Genomic DNA, 24,716 nt, shown 5'->3' on the forward strand with positions numbered 1-24,716 from the left:
AAAAGCCTACCCACAAAGAAAACTCTAGGCCCAGTGGTTTCACTGGTGAATTCTAACAAACATTTAAGGAAGAAATAATACCATTCTGCACAAACTTTCAGAATATAGAAATGGAGGTGATACTTCATAACTCTATGAAACTGGCATTACCCTAATTCCAAAACCAGTCAAAGACATTGTAAGACCACTATAGACCAATATCCCTAATGAGCATAGATGCAAAAATTCTAAACAAAATTTTTGCAGATCAAACCTAACAGTATATAAGAAGGTGAATGCATCATTATCAAATGATGTTTATCCCCAAAATACAAGGTTTGTTTAATATTTGAACAGCATCAGTGTAACTCATTCTGTAAGCAAACTAAAATGAAAAACTGTTGATTATTTCAATGCACGCAGAAAAAAGCATTTGACAAAATCCAGTATCTATTCCTGATAACAGACCCTCAGCAGCCTTGGACAAGAAGAGAACTTGTTCAGCCTGATACGGGGTGTGCAGGAAAGGTTAACTCAACAGGCCTGGGTTGCTCAAACCTTGTACATTCTCAAGAAAGGCCTGTTTCCATGACTGTCCTTTGCCTAGCTCCAGAGAACTGAACTCCTGGAATGGTTTGTCTCATGAGTGTATCTGCATGCCTGAGAACTTCAGCCATGCTCCACCAGTCTGTCCAGAAAGTTTATACTGATTTATGGTGAGTTCCTTCCCTCTGGATATCTGGAACTTCAGCAGCTGATGTCATTCACACAGGCGCTCTAGGCTTACATGACCACCTCCCAATAAAAACCCTGGACACCTGGGCTCAGGTGAACACCCCTGATAGGCAACAGTTTGCAGTGGTCACACATGGTTGCTGGGAGAATTAAGTGTGTCCTGTGTGACTCCACTGGGAGGGGCTGCTTGGAAGCTTGTACATGGTTTCCTCTGGAGTTCATCCCACCTACTTTTTCCCTTGTGTTTGTTTCACTTTGTATACTTTTACTGTGTTAAACTGTAACCATGAGTAGAACAATTTCTGAGTTCTTCTCTTATGAACTAGAGAGTGGTCTTGGGGACCCCTGACACCAGGGGCATCTGCAAAATACCTGTATCTAATATCAAACTTAGTAGTCAGAGGCCAAGTGCTTCCCCACTAAGATCAGGAACGAGGAAATAATGCCTGTTCTTTATTCAGCACTGTACTGGTGATTACAACCAGTGCAGTAAGGCATGAAAAAGAAATAACAGGCATCTGTATGCTAGAAGAAAGAAGTAAAGCTATCTATCTATCTATCTAATGCCTATAGAAAATCTGATGGAATGTCCAAAAATCTCCTAGAACTAGTAAGTGGGTTTAGTAAGGTTGCTGGATAGAGGAACCGTATCCAAAAATCAGTGTATCACTATGTACTAGCAACATTCAATCAGAAATTGAAATTTAAAATGCAATTCCATTTGCAATAGTATCAAAAATATGAAATACTTAGTCGTGAATCTTGCATAAGTGATATGCAGGACTGTACACTGAAAACTATAAAACATTGAAACAGTTAAATAAGACCTAAATAAGTCAAGAGATGTACCTCATTCATGGGCTGGAATACTCCATATTGTTGAGATGCCAATTCTTCCACATAGGTCACTATGCAATCCCAGTCGAAATTGAAAAGATCTAGCCAAAGCAGTTCTGAAAAAGAAGAATAAATTTGGAGTGCTAACACTACAGTGTAGTATTGGTATCAAGATAGAGAAAATGTTTATTAGAACAGAATAGAGGGTCCAGAAATAGGCCCACAAACAAACAACTGATTTCCTATAAAAGTAAGACTCAGTGGAGAAAGGATAGTTCACTCAGTGTTTGGTCAGAGGTTATGATTAACCCCCTTGTGACAGTGAGGCTACCCCCCTGTGTTGATGGATCTGTGTGCAGCCTTGGGAATGCTGTCGTGTCTGCCCCATGACCTGCTCTGACTGCTCCTGGGTAGATACAACCTAGAGCTTGAGCACAGCCTTCCCGACTCCCACCGGTGACTGTAATCCCAGGAGGGCTTTCTTGGCCGTCCCTGGTTCTCTATGTTAAATTTCTGCCTACTGTGCCATTCTGCTTGTATCAGAGCTCTGGGCCTCTCCTTAATTGTTTTTCATCAAAGATTTCCATTTTTTTTCGATAATGCTCTTAGACATGAGGTTCTCTATACTCGGTTACACATAGACTCAGTCCCCTCAGGCAGAGTCATGGATCTCTTTGTCCTTAGGATGTGCTTTTCCTCCTGCAGTAGAGCCTGTGTGTCACTGGAGCTGGAGTTGGGAGCCCACTCTTCCCAGAGTGACGCCCTGGGTGGGAGGGGTGGTGGCAGCCCCTGGTCTACTTGACTTAGCCCTCCTGCCATGAAACCACTACCCTAGAAACCACCCTGTACCTGGGTGGGAGCAATCAGGGCCCAGTATTCACAGCCGGCTGGGCCTGGACTGGAGCTTCTACCAAATGAGTGGGGACCGGGTAGAGGAAAGGAGATCGGTCCTCTGTGATGCCTGCCCGGAGTAGACCTTGTGCACTTGTGGGCAGCCTGACCCTTCCAGGGTGAAGTAGGCCCAGGTTGGGAGCTGGAGGGAAAGGGAGCCCGTCTTCTCGTCTGCAACACTGAGTGGGTGGGGTGGGGAGTGGTGGACCAGATCTCGGCCCAAATGCCAGACCCTTGCCTGTTCTGGAGATTTCGTAGATTTTCCTGAATAAATATTTCTCTATTTGCTAGATGATCTTAAGACAATTTCCAGAGACGTTAAATGTTGTTGTTTTTTTAATGTCCACCAGTTAAAATGCAGTTTTGCTGGGGAGGGGCCCACTGCACCCCTTACTCTGCCATTCCAAAAGTTCCACCCTGTTTGTAAGCTTTCAGTATCCAGTTTTGGACCTTCTGCCTATAAGAGACAAGGAAGTTTTCATTACCAACTATGATTTCCTCAAGGTGTTATGTTTATCCCAACAAAATAAATTATATTTTGTTTATTTTAATAAACTCATCAGAAAGGTTTTAACCAATCTGGAAGGTGGCATTATTTTTCTCCCATAGACCAGGATTTTGATTTTAAGCCCATCTTCCACCCGGCCTTCCAATTTGATGATCCAGATTGATTGCTCCCAGGCTCCATAAATATTCCGGTTGAAATAGCTAGCATTGTAGACAGGTTCCACCAGCATACCCATTGCACTGGAAAATTTACAAAACGCTTTTTCAATTTATACTAGCTTTTTTGTCCTTCTCAGCCTGAAGTGCAGGAAGTATCATCGTCTGCCAGTCAAAAACCAGAAAAGCAAGGCAGATTATGGTGTTGTGGCTGATCTAATTCATTCCACTAACATTCATTCACTGCCTTTTCCCTGGTGGACAACTGGCGCACACTCCTTTTGTTGCCTGTAAATGTATTCTATCCTGGATCCATTACTACTCTGGTTACAGTATTTTAAAGTTATTCATTGAAGCTTGACCTAACTCTTTGAGCCTAATTATACAGAATAGCCATTCCTTTGGAGGATGAACTTGTAGAGAACCATAAGAGTCAGTCTTACGAAGTGAGTCTGAGTCTTTGGAAAGAAAGCCATAGCATCTGTGAAGCAAAGCAGTCACATTCAGCTTTGGACCCAGAGGAGAGAAGGAACAACTGTCCATGTAGGAAAACGAGGCAGGGGACCGACAGCTTAGGGAAGAGCTGACGGCCCGGAGGCCTCGGGTGTTTCTAGAATCTTCTTTGAACTGCCAGCTCCATGATTCTAGACAACATAACTGTATCTTCTCTGCTTCAGTTTTTTTCCCTAAAGTTAATTGGAGAATGACTTCTCTTGTGCTTTGGGTTGTAGAGGAAAAAGTTAGTGTAAACTTACGAGGAATTTTATAAAATCTGAAGCGCTTCAGGGCAGTGGTAGCTGTCTGTGGTGCGGCGCTCTCCGCACAGGGATGAATATGAGATGAGTCTGTCCTGCCCACCTCCCCCCGCGAGAGCTGCTTACGACAGGATGCTCTGAAAGGACTTTTGTGAAACACGTCCACTTGTAACCTGGCTCACGGTGTGGTCTTGGGAACAGTGTGACGTAGCAAAGCACACATGTTGCATGTATGCTGTGTAAAGGGGGCTTTCGTATTTCCCATTCTCTTTTCTCCTAGATGGAACTCATAAGCCACATTTTTATCTTAACTGTTTCCTTGAATCTCATCCTTCCAAATTTTTCTGGTTACTTTCAGAAGAAAAATAAATTTAAGTCACTCTCACTTTCTTTGTCTCTCAGAGTAAAATGAGCAAATTATGTGAACAATAAATAATAGAAGGAAGAGCAGGTGTTGTGAATAGTTAACCTACACAACTGATCTTAAATTTTAGATCATTGCCTTTTTTATTGGGTTAAAATAGATAAGGTAAATAGTGGGCCCCAAATCTGTAGCTCTTGCTCTTAGGGTGTTCTGGTTTTCATTTCTTAGTGGCCAATCCACTTTAAAACATGAAGGAAAAATCCCGAACATAATCATAAAGCATCCCTTGGAGAGAGTTTCCAAAAGTGAATGAGAAAATAACAAGCCCCATTCCCTGAGCTCAGGTACTGTGCCTGGTACTTCACTGCAGTACCGAGCGTCACCTCTCCCAGCAGCCCCGGGAGGAAGGAGCCTTTCATCTAGGTTCTGTGAGGAGGAAGCTGTGGCCTTAACAAGGCCATGGAAGCTTATCCCAGGTTACACCACTTCTGTACACTTTAAGCAATGAAATTTAAAGCAAATATTTTCCAAATTACCCAAGTATAGTACATACTCTTTGTTAAAAAAAAAACACAGAGATATAGGAAATCACATTTTTAACAAATCAGCAGAAGCCATATAAGTTTATATGTGTGTCTATGATGAAACACACACACACACACACACACACACACGCAGAGAGAGAGAGAGCAAAGCCTGAAAGTTGCACAGTAAGCAAACAGTATTGATTAACCCTGGTGAAGGAAGGTGAGAGGTGCCAGGAATGGAAATGATAGTCAAAAAGAGTCTTTAGCTTTATCTTAAATGCTCTGGTTTTTTTTGCAGGGAGAGATTTTCATGTATTAGCTGCGCAAATTTAAATTAATAATTTAAAAACCCTTAAAGACTGAGGACAGAAAGCCGCATTCCAGATAAAGCTGAATCTTCTTTGACTAACTTCTTCGCCCCTTTTCTGATGACCTCTTCTTCATCACAGTCTCCACCCAAGAGTGTTTAAAACTTTTCAAAAATAATGTGTACATAATATAGGCAAGATTATAACGTCATTGATAAGGAAGTATAAGGTAGTATTCTATGGTGCTTACATGGGCAGACCCTGGATCCAGACTGCCTGGGTTTGAATCCTGGCTTCCCCATTGTGTGACCTCCTCATTTATAAATTTGAGGTATTAATAGTACATACCTTAAAGGGTTGTTGTGAGGCCCAAATGACTTAATATTTGTGCAGTACTGAGGACAGCACCTGGCACATAGGAAGAGCCCTATAAGGATTACTATTATTATGATCCTAATATTCAGGAAAAACTATGATAAATGTTTATGTATCCATCCAGACTTTTTCTGTGTGTATGTACATATGCATATACCCACACATACAGATACATACACAAACATTCACGTGGGTAAATATAGATGTATTTTTTATTAAAATCGGGTCATACTATTTCTATTTATCGTAACATTCTTTGTACTCAGCACTATATGTTATAAACATCTTTCTGTGCCACTAAATGAAATATGAATACTTTATTTATTTGGCCACGCTGAGCGGCTTGCAGGATCTTAGTTCCCCAACGAGGGATTGAACCCAGGCCCCGGCAGTGAAAGCGCCGAGTCCTAACCCCTGGGCTGCCAGGGAATTCCCGAAATACGAATATTTAAAACAAAAATCAGTTGTATTTGGTCTTAACTAGTTATGATAGTGGATCCTTTTGACCAAATACGTGAACATTTGATAAGACAGAAATTTCTTGGCATTAAACTGAGAATCTGGAGTCCTTATAGGTGTTGATACAGCTTACTTAAGTAGTTGCGTGGGCATTGATATATCCACCTAAGTGTCTGATTGTTTGTCTTATTTGTTAAGTGTGAGGATATTCAACATTTTTTAAAATAAAGACCAGATTTTTTAATCAGATCGTGGACAGTTTAAACAAAAAATTAAATTTGTGGTTATTTCATAATCCCAAACTGAATCTTTCCTTTTTCTTTCTAAACAGGCTACTATAGAATTTTTCTTATAAGCAATTAACCCAAAACACCCAAATCATTTCTGTAGCAGTTGCTGCTAAAAAACTGGAATGTTAAGGCCCATGTCCAAGAAAGATGTGCAGATGTGATAATTTAACATTTTAAAATGTTTATCTTCAGAGCCAGTGTGCGAGATAGAATGCTATTTGTCAACATCACTGTTGGAATACAGCTCTTTGTGAGAAGAAAAATGCTATGTGAAAAGCACACGGGTTATTAAAAGAACGATTTCTTCCTCTCTTCCCGGCACTTCAGAAGATGTTCCACAGAGCGGAAGAATTCTTACCCAAGACTACAAACAGCGAGACGGATGAGATGGACACCTCGGACACGCAGTGGGGCTGGTTTTTCCTGGCCGAGTGCGGGAAGTGGCACATGTTTCAGGTAACGCCCCTCGGGCGGAGCAGGCGGGGTTTCGACTCACCGAGCACCGTGGTGCCGGTGTGAAAAGGGAGTCCGGGCAGCACCCGAAAGAAATCAAACCTCAGGGAAGTCAGAGGGCGGAACGAAAAGAAAAATCAGAAATTCTTCTGGTCCTTTTCCTTTCCCCAGGTTTTCACAGTGTTTACTTAGAAGACACGGTGTGTGTTTTCTGTATGTCCAGAGTGCAAGCGTGACTGAGGGGTACGTGGTCTCGGCACATGTGAGCAAGGCCAGGCCTGCTTTGCTGGACAAAGGGAAGGGGAAGCGACCAAGCCGGTCTTAAACGCCTCTGTGCTCCTGGTGTTAGGTTAGGGGGTGTAGAGATGTCTTCTCCTCCAGCCTCACAGCAACCCGAAAGCAGATGCTAGCACTCTGTCTTACAGCCAAAGACAGTGCAACTCAGAGAAGTTACTGTAATTGGTCTTGAGCCACACAGCTCGTTAACGGTTAAGCTGAGACCTGAACCCATACTCAAGAGCTTGAGGGCTTTTTTTTTTTTTTTTTCTTACAAGGCTACTTAAAGAAGATTTGATTTGAGCCACTTAAGATGTGTAATTTTGGCAATAATTTGGAAACACTGTAATACTTTGGAAAAAGTCCTTATAACCAGTTATCGAAGTTTCTTTGCTGGAAATCCTTAAGCTATTTTCCATATGCTGTCTTAGCTGTGGTTCTCCCCGTGTGTTGGGAACTAGAACAGGTGATTAGTAAGTTTCCTCTGTCCCTCCACTCTCTGTCTCCGTCCCCCATTACTGCCTTTGTGGCCAAGCCATTCCTGTGAACAGCTGGTAAATGAACTTTCTGGTTTGTCTTAAAGCCGGATACCAACATTCAGTGTTCAGTTAGCAGTGAAGATATCGAAAAAAGCTTCAAAACAAACCCTTGTGGCTCCATTTCTTTTACTACTTCCAAATTCAGCTACAAGATAGACTTTGCAGGTATGTTTTTTTCCCTAATAGTTGTGTGTTCTTAGTATGTTGATATGGTGAAATCTGCAGTTCTGAAAATCAGGATTAGTTGACATACTTGCAAACAACAGAGTAAATCCTTTTTGTAACACATAAAAATACCTGTACAAAAATTCAAGATTTACAATCTTTTTGAGCAACATTGCCTTTTATAAAGGTTATTTGTATGCTTATAGATACTACCATATATGGAGATTGTCATGTATTTTCCTGTAATGCTTCTCTTCTAAGGAACACAGAACACCTCTAAGCCATTGTTTTATTCATCATCCTCTCAGCCTTTTGCAATAGGTAGGATCCGTCAGGTATTTTAAGGGTCAATCAGAGAGGTTACACGACAGAGTCACAGGTAGCTGGATGGAGTTTTAGGACCAAAGTTCAGCTGAATGACCCATCTCTTGGTGTCTTTCCTAGAAAACTACTCTTCAATGGACATTGCCTCCTGCCACTTTCTGCTTTTGTTGGCTCTTTCACAGATTAACCAGCTAATCTGGAAATCAGCCCTGCTTTATATTTCATCCATGATACATGGGCATGTTTTTAGGGACCCCATGAGAAACCTGTTGGACTCACCCTGCAGTTTCAAGCTGCCAGCCTCAGCTGTTTATTGCTTAGAGGCAAACTAAACCTGGAGGGAGAGGCTTTCTTAACAAAAGCGCCTTTGGGCTGCCCCACAGCTCAGTCCTCTAGATGTTCTTTCCTATTTTCTGTGAGTAGAGTCCTTATGACAGAGTCAGTGCTATACTGTGGTGAGGGAGGGTGTTGAAACCCTAGGAGATTCCCTTGGAGGATCCAAGGCCCAGACATGCTGCAGGAGATTTGTCCACTAAGACACTGATGGAATCAGATCTCTAATGACTGTTGTGCCCCCAGAGTTAGTTTTTTTTTTTTTTAATCAAGAGTTAAAGCCATTAGATTCTTCCTCCTGACTAGGCATAATATATTTTACAACATTAGGCAAATAGGCTGCCTTTAAGGGGGCCCGACATTCGTCTTAGATGGAAGGTGTCAGCAGACACTTCAGTCTCGTGTACACCTGTCAGTGTTGAAGCCATACTGAGACATCACAATGTGCAGACATCAAGCTTCATGCAGAGCACGGAGTTTGTCAGAGCTTTTGGGAGGTAGCCCAGCAAGCCACATTTTCTGAAAGGATATTTTCCAGTAAGCTGTATTTTTTGGAAGTTTTCTCTCAGACGGTGCAGTTTATTTAAGTCTTTATCAAAGAACAGGAGTCACATATAATAGCGCCAGCTCCCGCTCCTCTGTGCGATGGCACTGTTTCAGAGGCACAGGCAGTAGCATTCCCCATGGCTCTGCCACGAGCCAGCTTGGCTTCTCTATAAAAATGGTGAAGAGCAAACTCAACACGAGGTAGTATGAGAAGAACGCAGCACAGGCTTCCCTGCACGTGCTGGGGTGACCTTTCTTTTTCCCTGCGCGGTGGTCACGCCAGTGTGTGCAGATCCTAGGAGAATACGGAAAGGGCAAACACACTTCACACAGCACTGGCCTGGATGGGTGAACCCCTTTACCTTGGAGTGGAATGATGCCAGTTAGACAAGGTAAACTGACGAGAATCTCACATTAAGGCTTAGCACCTAACTTTGCGGGAATGAAGAGGGGGACCTAGTAAATATTGCCACAGCTGAGGAACAGAGGAAAGAAGAAAATGATACTTTAGTTGGTTCATTAGTCTTGCGTCACTAGAATCTTTCATGTAAGTCTGTGTTGAGTCTAGCTAGGTTTTCTGTTTTTTTGGTTTAGGTGTACAATTTAAAGAGAAGGCAAGAAATGTACAAAATTTTGAAACTCTCTGAATTGTACACATTTTATCATGGTAATGTATCTTTTTAATCATTTCCAAAATTTCTGGAGAAATCAGAGTAACCTTTTTCACTTAAGAAGCCAACCAGAAGATTCAGTACTGTAATTTCTTTCTCTTTCTAGTACTCTTAATTTTCCTAAGTTGAGACCTCTCCTTTTTTCAAGTCAGTTTAACCCAAGTATGGTTACAGAAAGGGATAGACCTTACATACTGAGCCGTGTATGAGGTTAGCTTCCTCCTGTGTGAGCTTAGATCAAGCGATGAAGCTGCTTTTTATGCCATGATAAACGGATGTTGGTCAGGTATCCCTAATATACTGTGCTTAGTAGCTACTCCCAAAGCTCCATGATTCCCTGACCATCATGTAGTGTGGTTAGAAATTTTCATGACAATTTATAGCACAGTGTGTTTCTGTGACTTATCTAACATCTTTGTCTTTTTGCACAGAAATGAAGCAGATGAATCTCACCACTGGAAAACAGCGCTTAATAAAAAGAGCCCCTTTTTCTATCAGTGCTTTCAGGTATTGTGGAGAGAATGGGGTGGAAAGCCAGAGTGGGCTTTTTCTCTCTCTTGTCTTCCTTAATATTTAACAGAGGAACAAATAAACTGAAAATGTTTCGGTAGGTTATTTAATAAGCTTAATATTGATCTTTTCTGTACTGAATTTCACATTCATTGATGCAAGAGCAGTATTGTTATTTTCTGCTGGCATTTCCTTTCCTGTTGTCCTTTTCATTTCCCCTTATATGTTTGTATTTTTCAATTCTTTAGAGCACTTTGCATGGTAGTTACAAAATGCTTTATGCTCTCTGCTATAAATCCTTAACGTAACCTACTGAGGTAAGTTTTAATTAGCTTGGAAAGACTCTCACAGGACCATCCAGTTATTTGGGCCATAAATCCTAGGTAATTACCCACTTTGTCCTCACCTGCACTGAACCCCATTGGGCAACTCCTAGAAGTAATTTCAAATCTGTAGTGACTAAAGGGGACCTGGGAAGATGGGGATGCATGGGACAAGGGCACAGCCCCCTGCTCCCTGGATCTGGGTGGCAAGTTTTCCTTTTTCTGTCTCCTGCTGTCTATAGCCTGAAAAGAGAGTATGAATGCCAGAAGAGAATAAATATTTGTTATTCATATGAATGGAGTTGAAGGGCATGTCTCCTGTTTTCTGGAACGATTCCTCAATCAAGTATTGAAATCCCTGCTGTTCAAAGAATTTAAAATGAAACAGAAACAATGCTAGCATGTGAATTGTAGGAGATGCCCATTTGTTCCTTTCAAGGAGATATTTTGAAAGGATTAAAGATAGACATTTTTAAAGTTTCTGTCAGTTAGCTTCTTGAGACTTTCGGCTTACATTTTAGGGTCATGATTTAAAAGTTACTCAAGTACTTATATAATGAATGCTCTAGTACTTCTGTGGAAGGGAGAGAATCTTACTTCCTTCCCAGCTACATCACATCCTCATTCTTAAGTGTAAGGGTTTTAATAAAGGAATTACTTATCTTCAAGGGGTGGGGAATCTGGGAGAAAAATGAGACATAATAATGGAAAATTGTTACTGTAACTGTGTGTTATTATATCTGGTACCCTTTGGTGGGGAGAAGCACTTACTGGGGTCAAGCACTTTGTTCTCTCACAGACTATACGAGCCATAGAACAAAGATAGGAGAGGGAGAGAACTAACGACAACAGAGGACAAAAAACAAGATAATAAGAGAGGAAGAACAGTTAGGATACAGCAGAGTGGTGAAGATGAGGAGGTATTGATACACCGATGTTTATTTATTACAGGAATACACTGAGCATTTTTTGACATGCAAAGTGAATCGTACATTTCCTGTCGACAAGGAATTTATAATTAAGGCTACAAACATTAAACAAACAAACAAAAATCTTTTCCATAGCTAAAAGATACATCAGGCAAAGTAAACGTACAAAAAAAACAAAACAAAGAAAACCTGGGAAAGGTATTGTTACTCGGTATCACAGTCAAAGGGTTCATCTGTATAGTATTTGAAGTACTTTTTGGAATCTCTAAGTAGAAGACCAGCAACCCCTTAGAAGGGTGAGAACAGAAGAATTCTTAGAAGAATTTGAACAGTTCATGCAACCTCACTCGTAATAAGGGAAATACAGATTATACCAGATTATTTCTTACCATCAGATTGACAAAAATTCTCAAGTTTGACAACATACTCCTTTGGAGAGGTTGTTGGCAAATAGGCATTCTCTACATTTCTGGGGGAAATGTCAATGAGTATAGCCTTCGAGGAGGGCACTTTGGCAGTTTCTGTCAAAATCAGGAATAAATATATTCTTTGACTCAGAAATGCCATTTCAAAGATGTTATCCTAAAAATTGACACGTGGCCGTGTACAATGACAAAGGGACAGACTTGTTCTTTGCAGCATCCTTAACAGTAGCAAAGAGTTGAAAAAGGCTAAATGTCATCAGTCGGGGACTTGTAATCAGTAGGGGTGTGTCAATGCAACAGTGTCTGCCCTGTGCCAGGCTCTGTGCTAGGATGCTGTCTTACCTACTGATATGCAAGGATCTCTAAGAACATAGTCAGTGAAAAAAAAGAGCAACTGCAAAAGACACACGATTATGCTACCATTCGTGTGTGCAAAAAAAAAAAAAAAGGCTTGTGTTAACCTAGAGAAGTTCTGGAAGAATACCCAAGAGACTAAAAACAGTAGAGGTGAGAAGTGAGAAGAGCAAGAGGTGATAAGCCCAAGGACTGGAGTGGGAGGGAAACCATCCACCGTTCACTTTTTTATACCTATTCATCTTCAAATCATATGATTGTGTGATCTTCCCAAAGTTAAAACGAGTTAAAAAATTTGCTAAAGATAGGCTTGAAATTTATGGATGTCTTCCATAACCTGCAGTCACCAGAAAAAGGATTCGTATCAATATTATCGGTCACAGCCTTTTGCCATCCAGCTCGCCAAGATCATTGTTTTTTTCTGTGTTCACATCCAGTGGCTTAAACATGGTGGATAACTTTACTGGCTTCTGCACTGAGTGAGTTCATGCGGACTGTGCAGGGGGATAGTGGACAATAAAGAGAGAAAGGTTTAGGTTTGAGTTAGATCTTGAAGGATGTTGAACATGCAGCCGAGGGTTTTGGATGGTATTTAATAGGCAGTATACATCTGTTAAAGAGGTTTGTTTTTTTAATCAAGAATTTTTGATTTTCTTCTTGGAAATTCCTTTTCTTCACCTAAAATCTTCCTACATTTAAAAGAAATTCTGAAAAAATAAGAAAAACAAGACTGAATTAAACGACTATTTTTGAAATTTTAATGTTATGTAGGATTAGACGTTTCCCATCAGATTTCTCAATTCAGCCCCTAAAAAGCTGCACACAAGCGGATATTCAATAAATATTTTAAAATAAAGAAACCAAGGACTACATTTAATTTGCATTTGTCACAGTACCTCAGCCTGAAAATTCAGCTTGGGAGAAAACGTCTAAGTCATTGACAGTGATTCTAATATTTTGTTTTGTCTTTTTTTTTTTTTTTTGTCTTTTCTATTTAAAGTTATATCTGTGAAAATGAGGCCATCCCCATGCCACTCCACTGGGAGAATGTGAATACCGACCTGCCCTATCAGGTGAGAGCAGCACTGACCAACTGCAGGTGGGAGAGGTTGGAAAGAACCCCAGTAAAACTGTGCAAACTTCTCTTTCCAGCTCATTCCTTTGCACAATCAAACCCACGAATACAATGAAGTTGCTAGTCTCTTTGGGAAAACAGTGGATCGCAGCAGAATTAAAAGAATTCAGAGAATTCAAAACCTAGACTTGTGGGAGTTCTTTTGCAGGTGAGACAGCTTCTACTCCGACCCCCCTCCTTGGCCTCTGAGCCTTTTACAGTCTCAGAGACGGTGAAGCACAAATGTTTAATCGTATTCATTGTCAGTGGCACCACCACGTGAGCTGTGTAGATGCACCGTACGTGTTTTGACCTGGTTTCTCAGCTCTTTTCCGCATCCTCAGGGAGAGCTGCTCTGTAAGCCAGCACCAGCATCCTGTACAACACTGTCTGACAGCCTCTTCTGCACTGCTTTCGGAGTTTCGAGCTGGGCATCGTGGCTGAATCAGCATTACCAGGGGGTCTGGGGAGCTGTTTAGTTCTGTTACTATGACCTTGTTGGCTCAGACTTCCCAGCCTGTAAGTCATTTGCTTGTTTTTAGTTTTGAAGGACATTGTAAAACGAACCTTCAAATTCCCTGCTTAGCCCAGAGTTTGTGTTCTAGATTTAAAATCTCCATTCATTACTCAATTTAGGTTGGAGATGACCCATTGGATTGGTTTGGTGTGCACTTAACCTAAAAATAAAGCCCATGACAAGAAGCTTAACAGGTGTTGTCCACACGAACACATTGTGCTGTATTTTTTTGAATAATAAGCATTACTTAAAATAAGTGATTTTCTGAAATACTTTTATTAAATCTGTGTTCAAGGTTTGATTTCTAATATTTTTTAATACAAGCATTTAACCTTTAGTCAGGAAAATGTCAAATAATAGAGTCTGATGTCATGAACCCTGTGTATCCATCATCCTGATTTAACATTTATCTAGATTTACCATCATAATCTGTCTCCTCTTTTGCTATGTTATTGTTGTTGCTGAAGTATTTTAAAGCAAATCCCAGGCCTTAACTCATTTCATTCTCATATACTTGAAAATCAGGCTGACTTTTGTTTGGTGATAATATGCGGAATTCTTTCATGGTTCTGGTAGGTCAGTTCCTACAGCCTGAGTAAACTCCAGGTTTTATTCTCATAATAGTTTATATTATAAAATAAGGGTTTTCAGCTTGTATTCTTTGTAATTTTGAGTCTTTGGGCCCAGACCACTTTTATTCCTGACAGTACTGAGTTTAACTGAGTTTAGGTTTTATTCAGGTCTTGTTTAGGTGATTCTTTTGTGGAGGAGTATGGAAGCCTCCGTCTTCTTTGATCTTATTCTCTCAGTGAATAAAGTAAGGTTTCCTAAAAGGTTCTGATGAAGACTTAATTCCTTCTTCTTAATCAGGCCTCTGAGGTGGAATTCCTATCAGTCTTCCTCGTAATTTTAAACCTCAATTAATTCCTAGTGGTAGAAATGTTCCAGTGAATCCCCAACACATCATATACTAAGAATCTCACTGGAGATGTTTTTACTCTGTAGATGCCATTCATGATGTTATGTGAGGTCAGCCTATAGAAATCTGTGATGGGAAATGAACCTGCCACCTGCCGTGACAGCGGAAAATACTGAGTCGCATTTTAAGGACAGCCTGTCATTCTGATCTCTGCCTGAAGGACGAAAATAAACTCGTCCACCCCATTGTCATGTAACCTGTGACTCAGTATACAGGCGGGAAGCCCACATGAGTCCAGCAGATGTCAGTTTGCATGTTGTCCAGGCCTTCCTTCCTTCCTCCCTTCTTCCAGAAATATGTTCCGGAACCAGCTTTGTGCCAGGCACTGTTCTAGGCACTCGGGATGTAAGAGTGCACAGGACCAGAGCTTGGACAGAAGTAGGTTGTGTGTGGGGTGTCACGGAGCACTTCCTAAGCCCGTGTCATCTAGGCTGGACGCGGGAGGAAAGGGGAGGGCACCCCAGGCATCGGGAGCAGCATGGGCCAGAGATCGATGACAAGAGGGAATGTAGAACATTGAGAGGATTTCAAATAGGACAGAAGATAGGATGAATGGTGAGAGAAGATGCTAGAAAAGGACTCGGGAGGTAGAGCGTGCAGGGGTTTGTGGGAGACCCACTGGGGGTGGTCGTGTGATTTCCTCCATCAGCCTTATGAGTTGGACTGACCTGGCGTCTGGGTCAGAGGGTTGGCACAGGCCAGGCCACGCGGGGCCTTGTAAACAAACTAAGGGGTTTGGGTTTTTTCCCTGGGACAGTGGAAAGCCATTGCAGGACTTTAAGCAAGGGAGTGATGGAGCTGATGTGCATTTTAGAAAAATGATTTATCAGGCTGCACTGTGGAGAAGGCGTTTAAAGCAGTGGTTCTCAGTTAGGGATGATTTTGCCCACCAGGGGACGTTTGGCAAAGACTGGAGCTGTTTTTGATCGTCGTGGGGTAGGATGGGGGTGACCACTGCATCTGCGGGGCGGAGGGCAGGGGTGCTAAACATCCTGCGGTGCACAAGACGGGCCACACGACAAAGAGCTCCCCAGCCCAAAACGTCGGCAGTGCTGAGGTTGAGAAACTGGTTAGAAAGGGTGACCAACCAACTTAGGAAATTGTTTCAGTCGTTACAAATGGGACACAGTGGATGGCCTGAGTCAAGTTGCTGTCGGTACCACTGCAGTGAAGAGGACTGTTCTGAGCTACTAAAGATATAGAATGCTATTGCCTGGTACTCGGTTTAACGTGCATGATGGGGTGGGTAGGGGAGATGGGAAAGATAACTCCAAGGATTCAGACTTATTTGTTCTCACTGACTGAGGGAAATGGGTAGGAACAGGTTTTGGTCTGGGGAGGACGGGGCGGGGTCAGCAGTTGACACGCGGCTTGGGAGCTCAGGAGAGCCGTGTAGACAGAGATACAGGTTTTGGAGTTACTGGAAAGTGTGGGGTCACAGAAGCCACAGGAATTGATAAGGTGACCAGGTATTGATGTCGATTAGGAAAAGAAGGGGGTAAGGACCAAACTCTGGAAGGAACGAGCAGAGGAGGAGAAAGCTCAGGGAGGAAGTGGAGAAGTGACCACATGAAGTTGAAGAAAACCCGTAGAACGTGGAGTCACGGGAGCCAAAGGAAGAACCTGGTTGACGCAAGTATGTGTCATCCTCAGGGTCACATACGGCAGAGACACCAAGAAAGATGAATGTTGAACATGTCCTTTGGATTTTGCAATAAAATATCCTTGGTACCTAGGCGAGAGCAGCGTTGGTAGAGGCTATACTGTGTGTACAGCAAACGCCGGCAACTCTTTCAAGGCGCTGGGCAGTGAGGAGAGAGAGATGTGAGAAGGTGGGGATGTGGGCGCGGGAAGGGCGCTTGGTTTTGTTTTTCGAATTTAAAGATGGGAGAGACCTGAGGAGATTCACATTATTATAGGAAAGAACCTATGCAGAGGGAGAGTTTAAAAGACAGCAGAGAGAGGGCGGGGTAATGGGGTGGGACTCAGAGAACACGGGTCAGAAGGAGAGAGACAGGGTGGTCCAGTTAGATTTACAGATGAGGAGGGGGAGGGGATCGGAGATGAGGTAGGTCAGGGAGCTCCTTCCTGATACTTCGTTTCCTTGGGGCAAGAAGCAGTGAGGTGGCCTGCAGAGAATGAGGTGCTAGGGAGGGGGATGTGAGGGAGAGAGAGGAAAAGCGGAGACAGGAAACAGCCACTGTGGAACACGGGACGGGGGTGGGGAGAAAGAGCTAACCTGGGAACCACGGGGTCTCCATCAGTGTCGAGGGCTGAGCTGACGTGGGAACGTGCGGATTTGGGGTGGGAACCATGGCGATGTTGTTTGATTGATTCCAGCACTCCCAATTCCAGAGCAGTGAGGGGACACGGTTGGGTTGGTCCAGGGTTGGGAAGGATACGGCAGCAGGAAATAAGAGCAGGGAAGGCTGCTGCTTTGTTAAGAAGGCTGATTTAGGTGCGAGGTTCTGCATCCTGGCTGCCTGTCAGAATCACCTGGGGAAGCTCTTTAACCTGTATGGGCATCTGTCACCCATCCCAGAGCCACTGAATCAGAGCCTCTGCGTTCTGACAGTTTTATCTTTAAAAAGGTCTACAAGTGATTCCGGTGTTCAGCCAGGAGGGAGAACCGCTGGTCTAAACTGGACGAACCTATTTCAGTCCAGAGCGCGAAGCTCTTCCTGCTGCATTTGGAATGTGGGGCACACCCAGCCTGGCCCGGTTGGCACCCTAGTCCCTGGGGGGGAGGGTACTTTTAAGACATCTTTGAGAAGTGGGTGCAACAGCATTTTCACTAAGTTCAGAGATGAGTGTGGGGTTGGGCAAAGGTGGGCGGGGTGGTGGAGAACCTAGTTTGGTTTCAATCCTGTGACTTTCCCTGAAGGTTTAACTAGAGCCCAAGAGGCCCTGGAACCCAGTGTTAGCCTTTCTAGAGCAAGGTCATAGTGTGAGTCTCCGCTTGTCCTGGGTGCCTTGGCGATGGACACTAAAGTAAACCGTGCACACCGTGGGGGGTGCAGAGCTGTGACCACCCCATCCCATAGACGCTGTACCTATCCAGTGACTGAGCAGAGTTTCAGTGCCCACACTTCGGCTCTTTCACTAACCACCCCTTCATTTATCTTATCTAAGAGAGACTCGAGTGAATTTTCAAACCAAAGTTCATTCTACACCTGAAAAGTAGTGACGAGTGAATATCCTGATTATAGCGTGGATTCTAGTCATTATAGACCATGACGCTTAATATTTGAAGGACATATGTTAAAGAAATGTTTGCTTAGAAAAAACCAGAATGAATTCACTGATGTTCCGCTAACTAAGAGGACTGCCATAGTGGTAGGTGGATAAGCCCCTTAGACAGTGTAACTTGATTTCTACGAGTGGTTGAGAAAGGTCCTTACGATGGAGGAGAGATGGAGAGATGGGTGCCGGGTGACCATACAGAGGGAGAAAGTAATGTCTGGTTAAAAGCCTTATCAAAGAGTAACTTGAATGGCATGCATGCTTTCTCCTTGAGCCCTTCCACACCTCTGTCAGGAATTTGGATGAAAATGTAGGAGGCTTGCTTATCACCCTTGTGAAAGGTTCAAAACTAGAAGGGGGGGCTTCCCTGGTGGCGCAGTGGTTGAGAGTCCGCCTGCCGATGCAGGGGACACGGGTTCGTGCCCCGGTCCGGGAAGATCCCACAAGCCGCGGAGCGGCTGGGCCCGTGAGCCATGACCGCTGAGCCTGCGCGCCCGGAGCCTGTGCTCCGCAAGGGGAGAGGCCACAACAGTGAGAGGTTAAAAGCCTTATCAAAGAGTAACTTGAATGGCGTGCATGCTTTCTCCTTTCTCCTTGAGCCCTTCCACACCTCTGTCGGGAATTTGGATGAAAATGTAGGAGGCTTGCTTATCACACTTGTGGAAGGTTCAAAACTAGAAGGGGAAGCTTACTCATAGGGTGAATTAATCAGGAGTCAGAAAGACCTTGGAAGATTCAAACAGTGAGTCTAAACAAATGTGATTATCTTCTCTTAGAAAGATTTTTTTCTTAGTTAGAAAAGCAACAAATGTGCATTGTAAAAAAAACAAGGCAGACAGTACATAAAGGTCTCAAAAGAAAGTTGGCATAATTTGTTCTTTGTGAAAACATGCTGGCTTCTTCTGAAATAAATGTTTGTTTAATGCACATCCTCCTAACGTCATGCTTAATGGTCTGAAAAGACTGTCTCCGGTAGATGAAAGCGTATGCATTTGAATTTTGATACATGCTGCCAGAGGGCTCTGAGAAAGACCATATACATTTCCATTCTCTCATCATTTAAGGGCAAGTGTCCTTCCCCCCAACCCCGAACAGTCCCTAAGCTGCCTGCTCTTTATAAATTCTATACTTTTAAAATTACTATATCAAGATAGAGCTTAATTGAAATAAACCTATTACATGAGATTTAGAAATCAGTTGCACAAATCTAGCGAGCCTAGAGAAGCCTGCTTTGAGAAAGCCCCGGCAGTTTTAACTGACTACAAGCTTCCATCAGTAGCATGATGCCTGGTGCAGAGGGAGCTCAGCTCGGCGCCGTCCCACGACATCTAGGCCCTGTTTCTGTTTCTTCCCAGCATTTTTGGACTAGAAGGTGTCCAGCAGATTCCTGCCCACTAAAGGCTGTCCAGGGTGGAGAAAGGCCTAGAAGCTGTGCCATGGGAGGAATAGTTGAGACAGTGGTGTCTGTTCACCTGGGGAAGAAAGCCTATTAGTGTTCACAGTTATTCCTCGATATTTGGAGTTGTTTTGTGTTAAGTGTTTGGTTGTTCTGTGTTCAGAAGGGAATAACTAAGACCGATGGTAGAAGTACCAGGGAGGCAGATTCTGGTTCACCGTCGGGGGGTGACTTTCTCACAATTACAGCTGATGGCCAGTAGACTGGCTGCTGTGCAGGGCGGGGAGTGCTGGACACGTGCGCGCGGATCAGGCACTGGGCAGCTGTCACTGCAGAGCTAACGGGGGAGGGGTCTTTTTCATCTTTAAGACATCTTTTGAATGAAATATGTTTAAATGAAAATGCAGCCAACAGTTTACAGACACCCGTGTACCTACCAATCAGATTTGACATTTTAATATTTGTGACATTTTCTTCATCTTTGTGTCTGGGTTTTTTTGTTTTTGTTTTTGTTTTTTTAAGATACACAGCATTAGAGATCAAGGTGGAGTGTTTCCCCCATCCCCATCCTCTCCTCCTTCTTTCCCCCTCAAGTTGCTGTGATACCTTCTTATCCATGTTTTTATATTTTTTACTACCTATGTTTGTATACCTCTACAATACACATTATTATTTTGAGTTATAGGTCTCTTTTTGCATCATTCTTTTTACATTAAACATTATTTTTCAGGAGGTATCTATGTTAATACATATAGATCTAGTTCATTATTTTAACTTTCATGTATAAATATATAATTATTCATTTTGCTGTGAAAGAATTTTAGGCTGTTTTTGGTTTGTTTGTTTTTTTTACTATTACAAGAAGTCCTACATTGAATAGCATTTTATGTGTTGGAAGAGGATTGGCCATTGGCAAGAGGTTTGAACTGGGTGGCTTCACGTCCCTCCCAGCCCTAAGATGCAAAGTTCAGTTCAGTTTAACCAACATGTCCTCCTGTGGGGATAGAAAGATGGTCCGTGCTCAAGGACTTCACTGTTTAAAGACTCTGAACTGTGTATTATTTACTGTTTGTAGTGTCATTTTTAGGCATCTGTAAAGCTTGGCTGGTTTAGGCGATCAGTCACTTTACTATCGTGGGGCATTGTCTGGGATATCTATAGTTTTTGGTATAATTTTCAACATTCGGTGTCAATATTAACTAATAATTTTTGATGAGATGATTTATGTGTCCAAGATCATTTGAGATTATTTTTTTTACAGACCTATTTGTCCACTTACGATGTATGTTAAAGAACTGTGTTCTGTTTTACCCTTTCTATTGAGGTTTGCTCCTTGAAACATTCATAATGCCACTTGTGGTAGATATCTGTGTGTTTTGTGTCTGTGTATTGTGTTTTTAGGAAAAAGGCTCAGCTCAAGAAAAAAAGAGGTGTGCCTCAGATTAATGAACAGATGCTATTTCATGGTACCAGCAGTGAATTCGTGGAAGCAATTTGCATTCATAACTTTGATTGGAGGATCAATGGTGTACACGGTGCTCTCTTTGGAAAAGGTAACTATCAGAATCCAGTTGGAGCGCTAGAAGCGAATCTCCTCTCCTGAGAGAGGACTGACCGTTTGTAGCTCAGGGGCTTGAGAGTCACTAAGTTAAAAGTTACTGTACTGGGTTCCTGGCCCGCCCTCAGAGTTTCTGAGACACCGAAAAGCCACTTCCTGCGTGTGCAAGATGGAAGGAAGACGTTTTACACCTCTACCAGATTAGATAACCCCCCAAGTCCCAGTCATTCAGATGGGGCATCATATCCAGATTAGCTGATTTTTGCATTATGACGTTTACTTTCCATGCATAAGTCCTTTCCACGGATAAACCCATACACTGAACTGCTTTATGTCAAGTACATAGGGCACTATAAAATAAATCAACTAATGTGTGCATTGTACGTAGGTCTATTTTTTTGTTGGTTTTATTTTTTACAAAATGGTAAGTAGGAATATTAATGAGCATCAAGGAATAATGGGGGAAATCCTCACCTTTTTTCTAATGTGGTGAAAGTCTGAGTTCTCCAGTTTGTGCTCACTACTCAAGCAAAATAAGGAGAGAGGGCAGGGGAAAAGGTAAGGGACGGGCATTTCTTTGCTTGGTCCTTATTTTGTACCTTCCCTCCAGCAAGAGAACTGGCTACCACTCAGGGTTGGGAGGTGCTACTTTTTTCTTTTTTTGCGGTACGCGAGCCTCTCACTGTTGTGGCCTCTCCCATTGCGGAGCACAGGCTCCAGACACGCAGGCTCAGCAGCCATGGCTCACAGGCCCAGCCGCTCTGCGGCATGTGGGATCTTCCCGGACTGGGGCACGAACGCGTGTCCCCTGCATCGGCAGGCGGACTCTCAACCACTGCGCCACCAGGGAAGCCCAGGAAGTGCTACATTCTTAAGAGTAAATTAATTTTAAAAATAACGACTTTAAAGGCCATCCCATTTATTTAACTGTAAGAGGATCAGAAAAGTGTTACATTAAGTCCCGTCGGATTTGGGTAATAGGAGACTTTGCAGTTCATTTCCGAAATGTTTTAGGGTAAGTATTCCCTTCAGGATGTCAGCCTCCTAGGCCTACCATTTTGGAAGAGTCGGATTCTTCGTGGAGGTTTCCTCTTTAGGCAGCAGACAAGTGACGTTGTCCTTTTGGAACATTCAGGTGTGAATAGGATCACACTCTCCAGAAATCTTTTCCTGGATATGAGGTTCTCTCATCTCCAGAAATATTATTGAACGGTTACCCTGTAGCACAGAAATGTGGTTTCTTGGGGTTTGAAATCATCTCTGCAGACCCATGGTTTCACTGTGCTCTCCAGTGGATGCTTAGATGGGTGGGTGGTGGATGGGGAAAGGGTGGAAGGAAACAGAAGTGGGAGGGAGGTTCGAGCAGTGACAAGGCAGGTCCTGTCCCTTGTAATCACAGAAACCATCTGTATCCATCTTACGTATTGGATTTCTTTACAAGACTCTTTTTGAAAACACAAGTCTGGTTGCTACGTTTTGGTGGGGACGGGGATGGTGTTGGTGGTGGGGACTCTGGTCTGTACTAACAGATCTATCCCAGTGGCAGCCTGCATCACAGCTGTCCATAACAGACGGATTTCTGTTCTTTTCTTCAAAAGTATTCCATGTCTATTCCTGTTACACAATTCCGTGTGTCTCTTCCCCTAACAATCACAGTGGGTTTTTTTTGCTTGTGTTTCCTACACTCCTTGGAGTAATCTTGGCTCTTTGGGCTCCTTTTTGTTTAAGGAACCTATTTTGCTCGAGATGCTGCTTATGCCAGCCGCTTCTGCAAAGACGAGGTAAAGCATGGAAACACATTCCAGATTCACGGCGTAACCCTGCAACAGCAGCATCTGTTCAGAACGTACAAATCTATGTTTCTTGCCCGAGTGCTGATTGGAGATTACATAAACGGAGACTCCAAATACGTGCGCCCTCCTTCCAAAGACGGGAGCTACGTGAACTTGTATGACAGCTGTGTGGATGACACCTGGAACCCCAGGGTCTTCGTGGTGTTCGACGCCAACCAGATCTACCCCGAGTACTTGATAGACTTCCATTGAGTTCATTTCCAAGCTTCACTGTCGAAGAAGTTTTATTCTTTTTGGCAGGGAGATCGGCTTGCCAGTCACCTAGCTGCTCAATGTTAATTATCTGATACTTTTGAAGCAGATATGGAAGAAAGGGGCCTCCCTATAAAAAGACATACTAACTTTAGGGTTGGTTGGTTGTTGTTTTGTTTTTGTCCATTACTCATATGTTTGTTACTCATGTTTGTTACAGATCGATACCATTGCTGTTTTAACACCTGGGGTGAAAGACAGCGGTCAAAACGCAGTCAGCTGAGTCCCTCCGTCTTTAAAGTTTACATCCGTGTCTTCAGGGTAAATGTTTTCAGCTCAAATAGACTTATTAATACGTATGTTCAAAAAATAAAAATACAGACCTAAAGGTGTCCCTTCAGAGGAACTAGGCCCTTGTAAACGAATTCTGAAATGATTGTCCACCGATCTATGTGTTGCTTTGTTAGTCTTCCGAAGGGGGGTGGAATTTAAAACCTTGAAGCAGCCTGAGTACCTTGAGAGAAATAGAAACAAGAGAATCGTTGGCAGTGCTGCCAAACAAGCCAGAAGGAGAGGATCAAGACAGGGCGCCCTGCTCCCGACGCCTTCGGGCAGCAGGCTGCACACTCGGCCTCGTCCCTCTTCTCTTCTGCTGAACTGACCGTCATCAGCCCGCGTGTCATCCCCCAGCGCTCCTGAATTCTTGTACCAAGACTTACTGCACAAGGTTTTTATTGCATCTTCAGAGTGAAACTTTTATTTATTATTTAAAACACATACTTTCCCTTTGTTTTGGGGTCCCTACAATGATTCCTTCTAAGAGAGATTTTTATCTGCTGCCCCCCCACACACAGCTATTCAGCAGTGATTTACAAAATTCACACTTTTAAATTGTATCTCCCCATTTTGAATCATTTGCAGAAAGCCTGGGATGCGTGGAACAAATCCGGTTTATTCTTTTGAGTAGCAAGTGAGAATCTGCTAACTCTTGAAAAGTTAGGTATAGTGCATAATCATGCCCAGTGGAAGTTTGCTTACCTGCTGCATCTGTTTGGCTATTCTGTTTTAAGGAGGGCTAAGTGATGTTGGAACAGCTTCCTGCCCCTCAAGCTCTTCTAGCAGAGGCTGGACAACAACCAGGCAGAGATGTTATACAGGAGTTTGGGTGTCAGGTGGGGGAATTGGCCATATGGCTGTTAAGTGTTGTTTTTCCAACCTTGATTTTCTATGATTCTACCAGAAAAAAAAAAAAGAACACTGGTATCTTTTCTGGGAAACCTTTTTCTAACTCAGTTTAATACTAAATTCCCTCTCCATTATCTTCCCTCAGTTTGGGCTGAAAGGTAGTGAACGTAATTTAACTTCTCAAGAAAAATCCAGTAGATGTCTATGCCTGGGACGCTCGTTCCATCACTTGAACTGGGAAGGCATCTAGGAATCATACAAGTAAGGAGTAGGGAGCATGATTAGGTGTGTAATTCTTCAGCTGCCACATACCCCCAGAGCCTCATTGTAGCCCAGAGTACACGTGATGGTGCAGCCGAAAGTAACTCGTGCACAGGGAGTACCTAGTACTCAGGCAATTGCACGTCCACTACTTTGCAGTCAAGTGACAACAAAGACCCCCCAATTCCGATGTGCAGACTTAACAGCCGGTTTCCATGAAGTGCTGCTAGTGTTCAGAAAGGACACATCTTAGAAACATGCCGAGGTCATCAGGGAACCAAAGGCGGGGAAGTCACCAGGCCGCCTCGTGGGAGGTGGCACGCCGCTGCTCCGGACCGGCTCCCAGAAGAGGGCCTTAGAGACACCAGGGAGTCCGATTCTGAAAAG

General features: G+C 43.1%; 1 protein-coding gene across 7 annotated transcripts in view; it reads left to right on the forward strand.

Annotated features, from left to right (window-relative positions):
• PARP11 (poly(ADP-ribose) polymerase family member 11) overlaps positions 1-23,037 on the forward strand; it is a 34,859-nt gene extending 11,822 nt beyond the window's left edge. For 4 of the 7 annotated variants that reach the window (XM_082636651.1, XM_082636649.1, XM_082636653.1 and 1 more), the window contains 7 exons: positions 6,511-6,639; positions 7,496-7,616; positions 9,922-9,997; positions 13,032-13,104; positions 13,184-13,314; positions 20,682-20,833; positions 22,567-23,037. In XM_082636651.1, the coding sequence (XP_082492777.1) occupies positions 6,514-6,639; positions 7,496-7,616; positions 9,922-9,997; positions 13,032-13,104; positions 13,184-13,314; positions 20,682-20,833; positions 22,567-22,883 (996 nt within the window). In that variant the 5' untranslated portion in view covers positions 6,511-6,513 and the 3' untranslated portion in view covers positions 22,884-23,037. Of the gene's footprint in view, positions 1-6,510; positions 6,640-7,495; positions 7,617-9,921; positions 9,998-13,031; positions 13,105-13,183; positions 13,315-20,681; positions 20,834-22,566 lie in introns of those variants that run through there. The other 3 variants (XM_082636650.1, XM_082636654.1, XM_082636655.1) reach the window with 2 other exon arrangements.
• The last annotated feature ends 1,679 nt before the right edge of the window (positions 23,038-24,716 follow it).

The sequence above is a fragment of the Mesoplodon mirus genome, assembly GCF_964341445.2.
Source record: "Mesoplodon mirus genome assembly, chromosome: 11".
Classification (NCBI taxonomy): domain Eukaryota; kingdom Metazoa; phylum Chordata; class Mammalia; order Artiodactyla; family Ziphiidae; genus Mesoplodon; species Mesoplodon mirus.